General features: G+C 36.7%; 1 protein-coding gene and 1 long non-coding RNA gene across 3 annotated transcripts in view; one reads left to right on the top strand and one right to left on the bottom strand.

The window, feature by feature from the left end:
- cdh23 (cadherin-related 23) overlaps positions 1 to 18,136 on the top strand; it is a 226,438-nt gene that overhangs the window by 169,918 nt on the left and 38,384 nt on the right. For both annotated transcript variants that reach the window (XR_008156620.1, XM_052573041.1), the window contains exons 22-31: positions 1,131 to 1,320; positions 2,404 to 2,549; positions 3,039 to 3,258; positions 3,339 to 3,491; positions 4,642 to 4,755; positions 5,865 to 6,013; positions 13,296 to 13,356; positions 14,207 to 14,352; positions 14,730 to 14,865; positions 17,103 to 17,491. Coding sequence is in view for 1 of the 2 variants with exons in the window: in XM_052573041.1 (XP_052429001.1) it covers positions 1,131 to 1,320; positions 2,404 to 2,549; positions 3,039 to 3,258; positions 3,339 to 3,491; positions 4,642 to 4,755; positions 5,865 to 6,013; positions 13,296 to 13,356; positions 14,207 to 14,352; positions 14,730 to 14,865; positions 17,103 to 17,491 (1,704 nt within the window). In the remaining variant the exon portion in view is untranslated. The remainder of the gene's footprint in view (positions 1 to 1,130; positions 1,321 to 2,403; positions 2,550 to 3,038; positions 3,259 to 3,338; positions 3,492 to 4,641; positions 4,756 to 5,864; positions 6,014 to 13,295; positions 13,357 to 14,206; positions 14,353 to 14,729; positions 14,866 to 17,102; positions 17,492 to 18,136) is intronic.
- On the bottom strand, positions 8,483 to 12,453 carry LOC127970458 (uncharacterized). Its single transcript, XR_008156621.1, has 2 exons — positions 12,148 to 12,453; positions 8,483 to 9,153 (listed from the first exon to the last, which is right to left on the bottom strand). It is a non-coding gene; the product is annotated as an uncharacterized LOC127970458 (long non-coding RNA).

Here is an 18,136-nt window from a genome sequence, read left to right as displayed (position 1 = left end):
ATAGAATAGAATAGAATAGAATAGAATAGAATAGAATAGAATAGAATAGAATAGAATGGGATGGGATGGGATGGGACCCTACTGCTCAAAAAACCTACATTAAACACTTCTCTTAGACAGCTACATGCCTCTCTCTCTCTCCTTCCATTCATAGCGAAAACCCTCGAGCAAGTAGTTTACAACCAGGTATCATTGTTTCTTTCACAGAACAACAAACTGGACACTAACCAGTCATGTTTCAGGAGAGGCCATTTAACTGAGACTGCACTATTGTCAGTCACGGAAGCCTTGTGGATTGCAAAAGCTGATTCCAAATCAATCTGCTGGATCTATCTGCTGCTTTTGGCATGGTGAAATATCAGATCCTCCTGTCTGTCCTCTCATCACTGGGCAGGTTTGAATCCTATCTCACTGGTAGAGGAGATGTATCTGAAGTACATCCACTGCTCACCGGCGTTCCTCAGGAAATGCACTCATATGGATTACTTTTATTCTTTGGTGCTTTTTTATAATTTATGAAGCTTGACAGCCCCTTGTCACTGGATGTTTCCTTAAAAAGCAAAGTGGACTTTCTGCAATGCATCTCCTTGTTGCAGTGTTTTGAAAACGCTGCAGTGTTTCAGACACTTCAGGGGGATCGACCTGCAAACGGCTGCACATTAAGCTGGGACAGGGGAACATATTTTAACATCACAGAATCACACATATCAGCTTTAAAATTGTCTATAAACATGCCTGAGTAAATGTGTGTGTGAAATATCCCCCTCAGAGTTCAAATCAATTAGATAAACTTTACATTATACCTGTGCTCTACATCATCTGTTTAAACTCCTTCTAATCGATGGAGAACACAGTTGTCTGGTCCTTCCTGTTTTAATAATTAAAGACCTACAGAACCTTTGTTCTCTAATGACCAATTAAGTGATTTCAGTGCTTCTCCACCAGCACTGTGAATAATTGATTGGCTCTTTAAAAAAAAATTATAGCCAGGGTTTTGGACAGTTATGTCCCATGCATAAATCTCCCATCATGCTCTTCTTTAGGGAGAGGGCTGGTGTGATTTAATTTCAGTGCCTTAGGACTCTGTTTTGTCCTGTAAGATTATTTTTTTCTTCTGTTTCTCTGTGCAGGTATTAGCGGTGGACCCTGATTATGGTGATAATGGGACGGTGGTCTACTCTATAAGTCCAGAGAACCCCTTCTACACCATCAACCGCAACACCGGGAAGATCCGCACCAGTGGGGCGGTGCTGGACAGAGAGAGTCAGAACGCCCGGTCCGCGCAGCTTATGAGGACCATCATTGTCTCTGCTACTGACCGTAAGCAGCTCTCACCCGTCCCATAATGCCACTCTGTCTCTGAGGTCACAATAAAAATAGTTTTACAGTTGCCAACTTTCAGTCTCTTTATTTCTGGACTGTCTAACCTGTCTTGGTGTCTTCCTTTCTAGTCTGTGTGTTCAGAAAAGCATGTTAACATAATGGTCTTACCAAATGCAATATGCGAACATTACATTATAAGTCAGTGAGACTTTAAAAAATAGTACTTTGATTCAGCAAGCATGTGTTAAATTGATCAAAAGTGAAATGAAATAAATTTATAATGATGCAAAAAATATTTGTTTATTTTTTATTTTTTTGCTGAAAATTCAGCTTTTCCTTGCAAGATTAAAATATTTTTTAAAATATGTAAGAATACGAAACAGTTAAAAATGTAAATTGTATTTTTTTGTGTACATTTTTTGTTTGTTTGTTTGTTTTTACTGTATTTTATTCAAATAAATGCATAAGAGATAGTGTATATAGTGTAAGAGAACAAGTGTGGTTGGCCTGACTTTTCACAAACCTTTAATTAACCAGAATTATAAAAAAAAAAAAAAAAAAAAAAAAAATATATATATATATATATATATATATATATATATATATATATATATATATATATATATATATATATATATATATTGTGCTCATTATTTGATCAAACTTCCATTTGAAATATATTGAGACATATTTAGGCAAAATCATATAAAAAAGCATTTTTATTTTTGCAAAATGTATTATATGCCAGGTATCCAGGTGCAAGCATTTAAAAAAATTATAATATCCACAATAATATATAGCAAAATATGTATTGTTTAAAATGTTTTATCATTGTTTAATGTTTTCTGTTTCACTTATAAGAAAATGTATGCAGTGTACACTGTACAGTATTCACCACATAATAAGCTAATACTCCATTCCAAACGCATTAGACTGTTTTGGTATTATATTTGACAGTTCTGTTTGACAATATAAACTGATATTTCAGTTTTAAGAATTTCTTCCCCCTCAGTTGATCTAATAACTAGAGAAAACTCAGTAAAGTTAAGCAGTAACTTTTTGTTGTGCTGCCCTCTTCAGGTGGGACGCCGCCACTGCGCTCTTCAGCCAGCGCTACGGTGTTTGTGAACCTCCTGGACCTCAACGATAACGATCCTGCCTTTTTAAACCTCCCCTTTGTCGCTGAAGTACCAGAGGGGCTTCCTATTGGATCATCTGTTTTCAGGGTTAGCATTTGATTGGTTGAAGTCTCAAAAGGGACTTGGAATCTCTGATTAAGTATTCAACAAGCAAAGATTCAGCAAGAAAATTCAGCTTTGTTCACAGGAATACATAACATTTTAATATATATCCAGATACGAAACGGTCATTTTAAATTGCACAATATTACCTTTTATAATTATGATACTTTTCATACATTAGAACAAATAAATGGCATTTCAAATTACATTCAAATAGAAAAGAGTAATAATAATAATTAAAAAATTTAAAAATCACAATGTTTTTGACAATTTTTTGACCAAATAAATGTAACTTTGATGAACATAAGGGATTTCTTTCAAAAACAGTAAAACTAAAAAAAAAAAAAAAAAAAACTTTTTGCACTCAAAATCAAGTCCACTTTTGGGCTCATCTTTGATTTAATGTCAACTCCTGAAGTTCTTGTAATTACACTGTCCTGTGCTCTGATGCCCCCTGCTGGTTTCCTCCTTCAGGTGCAGGTACAGGACCCCGATGAAGGTGATAATGGTGCTGTAACCATGGCCCTCCAAATGGGGATGCCGCGGCTGGACTTCAGGCTCAACACCACCACAGGATTCCTGGTTTCCACCGCAGTGCTGGACCGTGAGCAGATTGGCCAGTATTATCTGAGGATCATTGCATATGACTCTGGCCAGTTTCCACGAACATCCACGAGTACTCTCACTATCACAGGTACAGAGCAGGATCACTGTCCGGCTGTGTTCAGATGCAAATGCTAAGTCGTCTTAATGTCTGTCACTCTTTCTGTGCAGTTTTGGACGTGAATGATGAGACGCCAACCTTCTTTCCCAGCATTTATAACGTATCACTGAATGAAAACGTGCCCCGTGATTACGTGGTGGTCAGACTGAACTGCATGGATAATGACACGGGTCTTAACGCAGAGCTCAGCTATTTTATCACAGGTCAGAGTGCAGAAGGTCACAGATCATGCGACTGAGTTTGTGCTGACATATCAACACATATGAAGCTGAGGCTCTGTTTCGAAATGTAGTGCTGCAGCCTACATAGGCAGCATTTTAAGGCTGTTTCTAAAATAATCTGATGCATTGCAAAATTCATATGCGGTGGGGAAAAATGCATTTAAGATGACATATGAAGTTCTTTCAGCCAAATATTTGTGTGTGATATGTTTTTATGCTTATTAGAAGAGCACCGCATCATTATCTTTATTAAAGTTATTTAAATATAGTTTAATTGGGGAAAAAATACTACCTAATCAGCTATTTGTGTGCATTTTTTTATTATATGGTTAGAAAATGACCACATTATTTTTGGTTTATTATTTTTAATTACATTGGTAAAACAATAATAATAATAAAATCACCAGTTTAGGAAAAAGTTGTTTTTGCAGCATATTTTATGCTTATAGTGCCACTCATTATCTTTGTGAAAAGTAATAATATAACTTAATTGCTTTAAAAAATAATTAAATACAGGTAAATTAGGTCAAGTTAAGTTAAATTTGTCTTTAAAAAGTATTTTGTTTGTTAGCAAATTACCGAACATTATTTCTATAAAAAAAAGTGTTTAAATAGTTAAATTATTTATAAATTCACAAATTGAGGAAATAATTGTGTGCCATTTATTTTTTGCTTATTTAAAAAGTGCCACACTATTATCTTGGTGAAAAGTATTTTAATATAGTTAAATTGATTTTTCACAATGTTTACCAGATATTTGTGCATGCTATGTCTTTTCTGCTTATTTGAAAATTATCACATCATTATCTTCTTGAAAGTTATTTTGATATAGTTAACTTTATTTGTTTTGATTATTTTTTTTTTTTTACCAAACCAAATATTTGTGCATGCTATGTATTTTATGCTTATAAGAAGACTATATGACAACATCATCATCTTAGCAATATGGTAATGCAAAAATCAACTGTGAGGAATGCTGTTTGTGTGTCGGCGCATAGCTAGCACATTCAAAATCAGTCAATAATGAGGTCCATTATAGTTAGTATGGTGTGCTCTAGGGCAGCACACTAGGTTTCGGACCAATGGCTGGATGTGTGATTTCTTTGTACTGTATGTGTTCGTGTCCCTATAGGAGGAAACCAGGATGGAAAGTTTAGCGTGGGTTTCCGGACCGGAGTAGTACGAACCGTGGTTGGTCTGGACCGCGAGACTCAGGCCTCTTATAGCCTAGTGATTGAAGCAATTGGTGAGTTTTATCTAGGTTTTAAAACAATTGGTTATGCATGTGTGTGTGCACATGTGGTATGATCTGCTGCAGCTTCCTGTCTGAATGACTTTGAGTTTAAAGCAACTTTTGTGGTTTCCTGTGTGAATTGAGTGCAGCGTTCAGAAAGACTGCAGCTGTTACCTGTGTAATGAACTTGTGCGGAAATATGCTGCCCACTTTCTTCAATACTAAGAATGTCGTGTCAAGTCAAATCATTATTCTTGTCTGATTCTAAAAGTTAATTGTGATGGAATGAAATGCATGTTTTGGACTCTTCCAAGGCATTTTCATGCAAGATTTGTTTGTTTAATAATAAGAATATTTCATTTATTTATTTTAGCTAAGATATGTATATTTTTTTATCTTATTATTATTCTTTTTTTTTCTGTCTTAACACATTTTACACCAATAGCAGTACCAAAACCGTGAAAATGTGTCTTCTGTGGGTCATTTGTATGTGTCTCAAGCCAGTTTTAACACGGTCATGTGGTATTCTGTTGCTTGGCACAACTATGGTTTATTTAAAGATGACTAGTGCTACCAGTAAGTCAAAAAAAGGCTGTATTATGGCAGTGTTTCTATGTTGCTACAGTATAAGGGTTCCCACGATCATAGAAAACCTGTGTATATCAGGAATAATAAAACTTAGAATGCATATAATATGAATTAGAAAAACAAAATATAGCTAGAATTCCAACTTTTCTTGAGTTTAATCTTTTTCAAATAATCCAGTCACACTTTAGATTAGGGAACATTACTCGTTGCATATTACTAGCATATTGACTGTACCTCTAAGCACATATTAATATCTTATCCTGCATGACCATATTCTAGATCTCTTAACCTCACGCACTACTTAAACATAACTACCACAGCAACTACTTACTATCAATAGGCAGCAAATTATGATTCATTTGAAAGATAACTCTTAAGTAAATAGTGAATATGTGTTCCCTAATTTAAAGTGTTACAAAAATGCTTATCCAATAATCCTGAACTACTGGAAACATTATAGAAGTGCATTGGTCAACCTTGATCTTCGTACTCTATATTATTTGTACTGAGAGTAGCTTTTCCTTGTCCCATAGACAATGGTCCAGCGGGAGGTCGGAGGACAGGAACAGCTACAGTATTTGTGGAGGTGCTGGACGTCAATGACAACAGGCCTATATTCCTCCAGAACAGCTACGAGACCAGTGTCCTGGAGAACATACCCAGAGGAACTAGTATATTACAGGTAAACGCTCATATTCAAAATTCACTCTGATATAGATAAAACTGTGCTCACTGACAATGAAAAGAATCATTTTTATTCCGGTAAACAACGGTAGAACTATTTCAATGCTGCTACTGTATTGTGACACATCACGTGAAGCCGTATTTTTGTTGCGTCTGTAACAATAGCAGCATTGACATTTCAGTGGTTTTCTGTGATGTCATGTTCCACTGCGGTGGAAACTGTGACGCTCTCCAGGCTGGCAACAGTGCCATAATAGGGTAACCATGGCGACGCTTTCAAAATTCTACAAAGTCAGCAGAATCATTTCTGCAGAATTCTCCAACTCGTGACTAAATAAAGCGTGTTCTCATTTTCAAAGGGTTTTTTCCTCTTTCCATCTGTTGAAGTTGGTATTGAACTGTTATTGGAGTTGGTTTGGGGAATATTCCATCTTTTGTTTTAGTTTGCACAAATTTGCTGTTATGGAACAAACCAGGGTCACAGCAGCACAACAACACTTATTTACATTTGGACACTTGATGCACACTTAATGTCAGAAGTGCATTATTTAAAGATAGACCAAAGATAGTTTCCGGCAAAAAATTATACATTTTAATGACAAAATAATAAATATATGGACTGTTTAACCTCTTAAGACCCCAAAAAAAGTTTTAGGAAAAAGTATTTTTTTCCCACCATGTGTTTAAAATTGTTTAGAGCATTTAAACAATGATTTTATGGCTGTTAAATGCAGTGTGGTGTACTGCATTGCAAAGTAATGAATTACTGTAATTTAATTACTTTTCCCTTGAAAGGGTAAAGGAAGGGATTATTCAGATTTCTTTTTTTTTACTGTAATTTAATTACTGATATACTTGCATTAAATACTGTATAGACTATAGAACAATTCCATATAAAACAATAGTGAATTTAACATAAAAATGTTACAATGTTAGTATATGTTTTAATGTCACCTTCTCCCTTTAAATACTCTGGTCAGCTCAAGAATAATTTATGCAGTTATGCATTAAATAATGTGTAAGAGGAGCAAGTGTTAAAGGAGCAGTTTCATACCTGTCCTTGTATTGTTCCACTGGTTGGGGCTGATATGAGATTTAGAAAGAAATACATACTGCAATACTTTTTACAGAGAGTAATTAGTACAGCAATCTAATTACAATGTCGAAAATGTCATTTGTAGCTAGTAATTCATTATATTTTAGGGGTAACCTACCCAACACTGCTGTCAGTAGAACAAGTCAGTGGTTAAACAAATGTGAGTGAATGCAAATTGGTTTGCTGTTTTATTTTCTAATGCTATATGATTCAGACATGTTGAAGTGTGATTTAAGTGTACAGATCCTCTTGTGGCTACATTCATGCAAATGAATCAATTTCCCCTAAATAAATAGTAATGTTGTTAATGCCCAGTCAAGATGGACACCATTGCTCAGAGAGCACCTGGTCTTTGCTCATCCAGGTCATGTGTGTTAGTCTCCTCAGCAGCAGAGAATGTGATTTAGGCAGCGTCCAGCTGTTTATAGAGTTGTGGCTGCCATATGGTCGGATTGTTGAGTCACTTCTTGTTTCGATTGAGCGAATGGTTAATGAAATGAGTTGGCTGTCTCTGTCAGGGCTGTTAGCCGAGGTTGCAGTTTCTGCTCTTGTGTTTGCTATGATTGCATATGTTTGTGCACTTACAGTATAGGTACATATCTATAGCTATTTAACCTAGTAAACTTATGGCCTAGAAATCATTTTTAAGGGATTCATAGGCAAACTCCATATGACTGAATACTGTTAACATAAAAGCTGCTTTAAGCTGTAGCACCCATTTGAGTTATTGTGTGTGTGTGTGTGTGTGTGTATGTATGTATGTATGTATGTATGTATATATATATATATATATATATATATATATATATATGTGTGTGTGTGTGTGTGTGTGTGTGTGTGTGTGTTTATATATATATATATATATATATATATATATATATATATATATATATATATATATATATATATATATATATATATATATGTCATTTTAATTTGTGTTTTTATACATTTATAATAAGATTGTGTATGTGATTAAATATATATAATTTATTTTGTGGTTTTAATTAGAGTTTTACTCTTACTGTTTAGGTTTATTTTTATTTTAGTTTTAATTTGTATTTATTTCCATTTACACATTTTAAACTTATTTTCGTTAGTTGCCAAAGCAAAATTGCTAATTTTAGTTTAGTTATCATATGTTCTAATATTTAAATGTATTTTATTACATTTCATTTGATTAGCAAATGTATTAAATTCTATATTTATATATATATATATAATAATAACCATGGCAGCATCACGTGCATCCTTCATGGAAAATATACATTAACCTCAGAATGCAATGCACTAAGCTCAGTGAAAATGACAGACAAGTTCATATTAAATGCATTTCATTCAATACATGAAATTATAGATAAAGTGGTCAGCTTAAATGAAATGTAAATGTTTTTATTTCAGATTTGCTTGTCATGCATTTTTGTGCTTATTAGAGAATCACATCACTAGATTAGCAACAAGCTTACAACTCCAGTGAAATCATTTTGAGTCAAGTTTCCTGTGGCGCACATAGTAGTTGCCTATGAAATGCACTCTAAATCAGTCACTTAGAAGCCTGTTGCTTATGTAGGTACTAAATAGCAAGACAGCTCACTAGGTGATGCAATAGAGCTCATATCTCAGTGGAAAACTGCAGCAGAGCCGGTATAGTAATATATGTGTGGGAGTCGTTTGTCTTTGACTCTGCTGGTGACATTGACCCTGAGTGCTTCCTGCTCTGGGCTATGTATGGCTGAAGGGGTCTTCTGAAGGTCGGCGCAGAGGAAAACGACTGCCTCATCGAGCCCAAACGCTTCCAGAGTTTCAGCTGAGGCTCGCTGGACAGAGTCTGTCCGCAGTCTCCATCCACACCCCAGGACCCTCCCGACGGGCAGCCCACCGCCAGAAAGGTCACGAAGCCCCCGAACAGAACAAACAGACACACGATGATGATGATGGTCGTGAGGGGATGGTGAAGATCCAGAGGTAGAGATGTTGGGGAAACCGGGAGTGAGAGATTAGAGAGGGACCGATTGAAGGCAATATCCATGTCGTTCCTGGATCTGTAGAGATGCAAAACAGGAAGAGTTAAATCTGGGTTGAGAGGAGTGTGTTTATAGTAGAGAGGTGTTTTTGACACTATGGGTTCAGGCTTGTGTGAATGTGTGCTTGAGCGAGCCGCATGCAAGATGCCAGGATGTGGTTAACAGGTGTTTGTGTATGCTTAAAAAAAAATCTCTTTAATATCTCGGTTGATTCTCTTAGGCAGCAAAGAGATGGAGAGCAAACACTTGTTTTTCAAACGAAAGGCCTAAAACATCTTCGCAAGATTGTGAATGCAAGCGCTAAGTGTTTGCATATGTCAAAGTGATCATAAATATGCGTTTCATTCTCAAAAAGGGGATCTTGTGCTGTGGTGTTTTTTCTTTTTTCTTTTAGCAATCTCACATGTGAGTTTAAAATACTTTCTCGCACTAGATTTGTCGAGATAATCTGCGATCAAAAGTGTTTTGAAGCCTGTGATCTCATTTCAGGAGCTCACCAGTAGTCTGATTTGAAATATTATTTTTTTTCAAGCATTGTTGTTTTTAACTAAAAGTATTCAAATTCTTTTTGTTAACTGAAATAAAGCTGAAATCACAAAATATTAATATTAAACTTAAACCTAAAAACTAAGCTGAACTGACTAAAACTAAAATAAAACTTAATTATATCTGAATGTAATTTTTTAAAACAAAAACTAATAAAATGACAAAAACACAAATATAAACAAAACAATACAATAAAAGCATATTCTAATGAATAATAAATACTATGAAATAATACTAAGATAACAGTGCTTGTCAGGATTTGTAGGAGAAACATCTGAGGCAGTGTTAACAGTTCACAAAGTCTCCTGAGCAGAGACAGAGCAGCGTCTGAGCACATTCTCCTCTGGGTACAGAGCGTGGTTTGTGGTGGTGGGACTGCACACCTACAAACACCTTATCGTCATCACCATCTAGCAGCTCTACACATGCTGCTCAGAGCTCTCCTCTGCAACACTCAATCACAATCAGAATGACTGAGTGATTTCTCTAAAGAAATGTCAAGACAGGTCAAAGTATAGGAGATTTATATTGCACTGTACTGATTACAGATTAGCAAGAGTCTGTTCCTCTCACTCACTCTCTGTCTGGCTCTCTCTAATACACACACACACACACACACTCTGAAGATCAGGAAAATCTAAACAAGTAAATAAACACAAACACTTCTAGCTGCACCTGCAATTTTATGCATTGTGTTCAGAAATGTGTCGTACAGCTATTCATAACACAACACAAATATGCACAGCATTCACAACATCGCTTTTCAGCACGGCCTATTACCATCACTTTCTCCTGTAGATCAACAAGTTTCATGGCTCAGCTACAGCTGGAGGAGAATCTGGCTGCTCTGCACCAGTCCTTAACAAGTTTTGATAATTAAAAAAAAAATTGTTTTAAAAAATCCTTAAAACAAGATGCATTTACTTGAATTAATGCTTGTTTTCAGTAAAACCTTTGAGTGTTTTTTTGTATTGCACTGGCATTTTCCCCCAATTATTCAAAATACACTTTTTAAAATACCCTAAGATACTGTACATTGTCTTTAAACACACTCACACTCTTAATATTATAAATAGCATTGCTGGAAACAGTCTAATTAAACACTAAGAAGTATTTTTTTTTTACAGTGTATGCAAATTACAGTTAATACAGATATATTTCCATCACCATCACAGTAAGACAGAGGTGTCCTGTCTTGCAGTCCGGCAGAGTTTAGTTCCAGCCCCATTCAAACCAGCTCATCAGGGCCTTCAGGATCACTAGAGTCTTCCAGGAGAGTATGTTTAGGTGGGTTGGAGCATGACATTGGCCTTCCAGGAGCAGGTAGCAGTGTGAAATTACATTTTAATTACATACAAAGAGGTAAATGCAGTAGCTAAGCATTCACATTTGTGTCTGCATCAAGTAAAGTATGTTTCTTGCCTACATCGCCCCCATAAACACACACTTGAAATGGCATTTGACATTAAAAATGTTGGTGCCCCACTAAGTGAGCAGTCAGGTGAGAAATGTGGGTGGTTGATTTTATTTATTTATTTATTTATTTTTGCAAGCTAAATTGCATCTGAAACACACATGCACCATCTAGCACCCAAGTCGCCAATTACTCTGCCTCTCTGCTCCTAAATGTCAGCATGTTAAATTCTGAGCACATAGAGTGTGACTTATCGCTTTGGTGAAAACACATTGAGACATGAAATTATTCCTCATCTTAAATGCCACAAACAGGCTGAAAAGGCCACTCAGATGAGAGCTATTGTTAGTGAAACACTTTGTTTTTCTAATTTAAAGTGATTTTTTTGTCAATGAATTTCAATGCAAACAGTCACATTAAAAATTGCTTTTGTCTCAAATTTAGTAAAGAAAAAACTGTTTAATATTTGATATATATTCAAGCTGAATTTTCAGCATCATTACTCCAGTCTTCAGTGTCACATGATCCTTTGGAAATCATTCTAATATGCTGATTTGCTACTTTGCTACATTATTATCAAAGTTGAAAACAGTTGTGATGATTCATATTTTGTACATTGTTTAAATAGAATTTTGTAACAATCTAAAATGACTTTCACTTTTGATAAATTTATTGCATCCTTTTTCAACTTTTGAACAATAGTGTAAACTATGTGTTACACAATGTCACTATTCCGCCATATAGTAATCTCTGTGGCAATTACTGTATTATGTTGTGATTTTAGACACTGCATATTCATGAATTAGTGAAATACAGTAATGTGAACATATCTTCTTGTCCCATGTAATGTATGACTGGCATCATGGCAAAATAAAATGCCTTTGTCACTGCTAAATGTTTGTCCATGCTGGTTCATGCTGGTTTGTGCGGGTTTGGACCAGCAAATGAAAAAGCCTGATAGGGACACCAGCAATCTAAACACAATTTGTTTTCAACAGGGCTTCACTGAATAACATTTATTTTTGAGATTATCATTTGTGGTTCAGCTTTACCTTTAGTTTTAGATGTGGTTGACTCTTCCAAAGCTCCCCTTGATTCAAATCACGTTGTCACAAAGAGTGTTGGAGATGAGACGCCTGGAAAATGGGGATGAGGATATGTGAACTGATATCCGTTCAGAGAGACTCGAAATCAGTCTTTCTGTGTTTTGCGATCAGCAGACCATAGCAGTGTGTTTCTTTGAACTAAACACTCATTCTGAGCCAAACTTTCAGTCTCAAGTTATAACCCCCCATGTGTTGGTATGGTCCGGTCTGCCTGTTCTATTCATCTCTCTCCAAGAGACCCCCCTAGACCCCTGCTTTCTTTCTCTCCCCCTCCTCCTCTACTCCTTTCTTCTCCTCTCCACATCTTTTTCTAAAGCTAATGAGTCTGAAGGAGGGGCCGTCCTCCTCACTGTCAGTAGGATTTGACTAATATGCGAATGTCTTTAGTGTGGTCTTTACTGCTCTACATGATGAATTTATGTGTGTAAATATATTCAGGAACAACATCTGATCATTGTTTCTGGGATTTATGAGGTCATTGAAGTTGTATGTGTTTTCAAGCCAGTGTGAGTTTATAGTCATGCCATAGATGACCATTTAAAGGTGAAGTGAAGTGGCACCAAACACAACTGCGTTAATAAAACAGTTAGCCCTGACTCTGAATTCTGATTGGACAAGCCATATTTGAACCTGTGATTAAACATTCTAAATGTAACTAATTGCTATTGCTTAGAAACCATAACTAGTCAGCAGTTGGGCTAATGAACTATATTACTCACTGGAATAATTTAGTCCAGTAACTGTTAGTAATAAATATAACTATTCATTAGGGTATTTGAAATCTAGCCATTTCATATTGGGTGTTTTAGTGCTATTTTAGGTTTAATGGTTCTAACTCATGTTATTGGTTGAGACAAAAAACATTTCATTTTGTGTTGTGAGTTATGACGAAATGACACATTTCACTTGTGGCAGTGAAAATATGAGTTCAATCGTAACTGTGTGTTTAAGAGTTTGACTGTGTGTTAATAAAGTATCATATGTGTTGTGGTTATAATGTTTAGGCTTGTGTAGGTGTGCAGTGAGTTGAGCATTACTTCCACTTTCTTTATTTAGTAGTACATGTGATTCCATGTGTTTATGTCTATCTGCAGGTTCAGGCCACAGATGCAGATCAGGGGGAGAATGGAAGAGTTCTGTACCGGATTCTTTCTGGTAACTAGGCCTATTCATTCTTCCTGTTTCCCTGATGTCACATCTTAGTGCTTTGATCAGATGCAGTCTCACAATCCACTACACTAACTAACCAACATTGTTGCATTATATAATGTACAAAAAAGTGTAAAAAAATCTTTATATAGGAATATTTTCAGTATTTTCAGTCATCTCTGGCACACTGTAAGCACTGGGGAACAATGTGTGGAAACTAAATAAATAAAAGCATTTGTGACTTTTTGTCTTGCAATTCTCAATTTATGTACAGTTTTTAGCAGAATTGCTAAATATCATTCAGAACTGGGAGATAGAGAATCCTAACATTGAAATATAATCTCAAAATTAAGAAAAAAAAGTATTAATTTTAAGATTCAAATTTGAAATTGTGAGAAGAAAAATGAACTGTGAGATAAAATTTAATTACTGTTAATTACTAATTAAAAACAATTGCGAAATGTGCAATGTCTCAACTTGGAATTCAGAGAAAAAAGTCAGATTTGCAATATTTACGCACAAAATGATGAAGAAAAGAAAACAGAATTTTAATATTTGTTTTTATAATTGTGAGGTTATATCTTGCTATTCTTTGTTTATATTTCACAATTCAGAAATGTGAGAAAATAAGGTTGAATTAAAAGATTAAAGGCCTTTTTAACCTTTTATTCTGTATTCAGCAGAAAATACCTGTAGCATTCATAATACAGACAATATTAAAAATTTTCTTTTCTTTTAAAATGTTTAGAGACTAATTCTGTGAGAAACATAAATTATCACTATTGTTTTCAACCTCAGCCTTTGATGTACTGTTGGCTGTGTGTGTGTGTGTGTGTGTCTGATTTGCTATCTGCAGGCAACAATGGTCAGTTTACTGTGGACAGTCTGTCTGGACTCATCAGCAGAGGAACTGTGGCTCTGGACCGGGAGACGCGCAGCTCTCATGTGCTGGAGGTGGAGGCCTACAACAGTGACCTGGGCAGCATGCGCAGCTCTGTCAGGGTGCGTCTGAAAAATAATATAGCACACCCTAGAAAATCCCTTATTGGACAGGTTTATGTTTTCATGTAAAATACTGTTTGCAACCCATTTTGCTTCATAATGTGACACATTTCCAAGTTAAAAGGGATGTTCAGTGATAAAAAAGAACTTGATTTAATCCATTGGGAACTGATTAAAAGATTAAAAGTGTGCTTTGCATAGCAGAACAGATTCAAATTTGAATGCAAGGTTGCTAAAACAATGCTTGCTTTAAATAGTTAACACTGCCTGCATATTGTATTAAATCTAGCTATAAACGTTTTTTTTTATTATTATTATCATTAAAACAAGTACTGAATATAATGTGTGTATCAAATTGATTGTGAGTTTGTCTGTAGGTGATTGTGTACGTGGAGGACGTGAATGACGAGTTTCCAGTCTTCACTCAGACACAGTACAATCGTCTGGGGCTCAGAGAGACTGCTGGCATTGGTACATCTGTGGTAGTGGTCCGAGCTACAGACCCCGACACAGGTACACAACACAATCAACCCACAATCGACCTTTGAATGTGTTTGTGAACCAGAATAGATCACTGAGGAAGTAAATTTGTCTGATAGGAACTTCTGTGAGTGCTATTGTTGTGTATTCATAACACCTCTCGGTTATTTTGACCTTTTGTAAGTGGGTTTGTGTCATGCACCTAACATAGCTCAAGCTCTGTTGTATTTTTCCATTGGTTCTTAATGCCAAATGATTTTGAAGCTGCCGGCAACGATCTGGACGAGCTCACAGAGACTGTAACATCGTATATCAGTTTCTGTGAAGACATGTGCATCCCTACCAGGACTCAACAATGATAAGCCAAGGTTTACAGCAAAACTCAAACACATCCGTCATGCCAAAGAGGACGCCTACTGAAAGGGGAACAGAGTCTTGTACAATCAGGCCAGAAACACACTGAATAAGGAGATTAGAGTGGCTAAAAGGACCTACACTAAAAAGCTAGAACATCAGTTTTTTGCCAACAACCCTGCATCCATATGGAAAGGCCTGAAAGACATCACTAGCTACAAGAGACCATATACCAGCACTGAGGTGAATCAACGACTTGAGACCTGAATCAGTTTTACTGTAGATTTGAAACTCCCAGTCTAACACCCTACAACCATTCTGACCATCTCTCCACACACCTCCTGCAGCCCCCCTCTCCCCCACTACTGCAGTACAGATCAGTGAAGAAGATGATGTGCGCCAGGAAAGGCACCAGGCCCAGACGGTGTGACACCAGCATGTCTGAAAACATGTGCTGACCAGCTGGCCCCCATCTTCAATCAAATCTTCAACAGATCACTGGAGCTGTGCGAAGTCCCTATCTGCTTCAAACGCTCCACCATCATCCCCGTTCCAAAGAAACCCAAGATAACAGTACTTAATGACTACAGACCTGTTGCTTTAACATCTGTGGTCATGAAGGCATTTGAGAGGTTGATGTTGAAAGACATCACTGGACCCTTACTGGACCCCTTGCAGTTTGCTTACTGAGCAAACAGGTCTGTGGATGATGCAGTCAACATGGGACTGTACTACATCCTCCAACATCTGGACCAAACAGGGACTTATGTGGGGATCCTGTTTGTGGACTTAAGCTTCATTTTCAACACCATCATCCCAAAACTCCTCCAAACCATACTAACCCAGCTCTCTGTTCCTAGCTCTTTCTGTCAGTGGACCACTAGCTTTCTGACAGACAAGCAGCAGCTAGTGAGAATTTGGTTAATTCACATCCAACAACTGGCCCACCAACACTGGTGCCCCCCAGGGTTGTGTTCTCTCCCCGCTGCTCTTCTTCCAGTATGCCAATGACTTCTCCTCTACTAACCCCTCTGGCAAGCTCCTGCAGTTTACAGACGACACTACAATCGGAAGCTTGTGACACAAAAACTAATTCCTTGTATGTCGAACATACTTGGCAATAAAGCTCGTTCTGACTTCTGACTTCTGATATCACAACATTTCTGTTGCACTTCTGCTTCCCTGTTTCACTACCTCATAGAGGATGTCCAGCTCGTCATAAACTGGACGGACGTGCAACTATCTGTGTCTTCACAGGCCTTAGGTTTAATAAAAAGTGCTGTATGCTAGAGTTCAGTCATGTAGAAACTGTATATAGTTAAAGATCACCATTGAAATTTTTAAAATTAATAAATAATCATTTTAATGTTAATTTCAAACATGAAAAAATGTGGTTAAATGTAGCCGTAATACAGTGGTGACCAAAATGATTAGAACACTAGTATTTTCACCAGCTAAAAAATGGTTTTAAGTCAGATATTTATCGCATGAAGAAACAGAACAAACTGAGACAGACTCAATCCAGAAGAACTGTGGAAACGTCTCCAAGATGCTTCAAGAAACCTTCCTGCAAAGTTTCCTGAGAAACTATGCTCAAGCGCACAGAGGGCAAAAGCTGCTTTAAATCTAAGGATTGTCACACCAAATGTTGATTTAATTTAGTTAATTGATGAAGAAAATATATTCATTACAGAATTTTTGACAGCAGCCTCATTTTACAGCAGTTTTACATAAGTGCCTTCAACTTTTAACAGTAGGTTTCTTGAACCATCTTGGAGACGTTGCCACATCTCTTCTGGATTTTGCCTGTTGTGTACAGAATGTGCTTCCGGATTTAGTCTTTATGAAAAAATTATAATTTACTGCACAAAGAAAAATCTTACTAATGCCATCCTTCTGCTTTCTCTCATATTTAGGTGACGGGGGTGCTGTAGCGTATGCTCTGGTCTCTGGTTCTGACCGTAAGTTTGAGGTGGATGTGAGTACGGGTCTGGTAACCACTGTGGATTATTTGGACTACGAGACCAAGACCAGCTATTTAATGAACATCTCAGCCACAGATCAGTCTCCACCGTTCCACCGTGTCTACTGTACCGTCTATGTAACTTTACTCAATGAACTGGACGAAGCTGTGGCCTTTCTATCGGCCGGTTACGAAGTATCTCTGAGAGAGAACATTGCCACAGGAACAGAGGTGGTTCAGGTGAAGGCGCAGTCAGCTGATAACCTGAACCAGCTGACATACCGCTTCGACCCCAACACCTCACCTGCTGCTCTGGCGCTCTTTAAGATTGACAGTGTTACGGTGAGATAACTTGATATTTAACCTGATAGACGGGTTATATTTTAAGAGAATCAGAAATGAGTGTGGTGGTTTTAAAAGCAGGGTAGTTAATCACTTAGTTAAGCAGTCTTAATGTATTTATATGCATTTATATTGTCTGTGAAAGGCATAAGACAGCGTTGACCCTCCACCAACATTGTCTCTCATTGTGTCACTGGTTAGTCTCTGTTCTGCCTGTGCGCGTTTAGGTGTTTTAGGGGAGGCGTGGCTTTTGAGAGTGATTTGCAGGGTGGGATATTATGCTTTCAAATAGCTTGCTATTGCTAGCCGCTCCAAAATCGCCTGTCCTACCTTTAAGACGTGAATTTTTGATATCTTTCTAAATGCATGTTTACACCAAGAGTGATGCAGCGAAGTGATGCAAGGAAGTGAAAACGCAACCCAAAAAGAAAATACTGTATGTGATAGGGCACAGACGATGACTAATTTTAACTAATCTGCTAGTCAGCAGGTCAGTGTTTGACTAGAGCTCTCACGTCTGTTTAACACATCTGCTGTGCTTAAATCCATCTGGTTTTATTTTATTTCCTCCTCAAAAATCTGTGTAGAATATTTGAAAAAAAAAAAAAATCTCTTCTAGGTCTGCCCTACAATATAAAGAAAGGA

This window comes from Carassius gibelio, chromosome B13, assembly GCF_023724105.1.
Source record: "Carassius gibelio isolate Cgi1373 ecotype wild population from Czech Republic chromosome B13, carGib1.2-hapl.c, whole genome shotgun sequence".
NCBI classification, from domain to species: domain Eukaryota; kingdom Metazoa; phylum Chordata; class Actinopteri; order Cypriniformes; family Cyprinidae; genus Carassius; species Carassius gibelio.
This window is presented reverse-complemented; position numbering and strand designations above follow the sequence as displayed.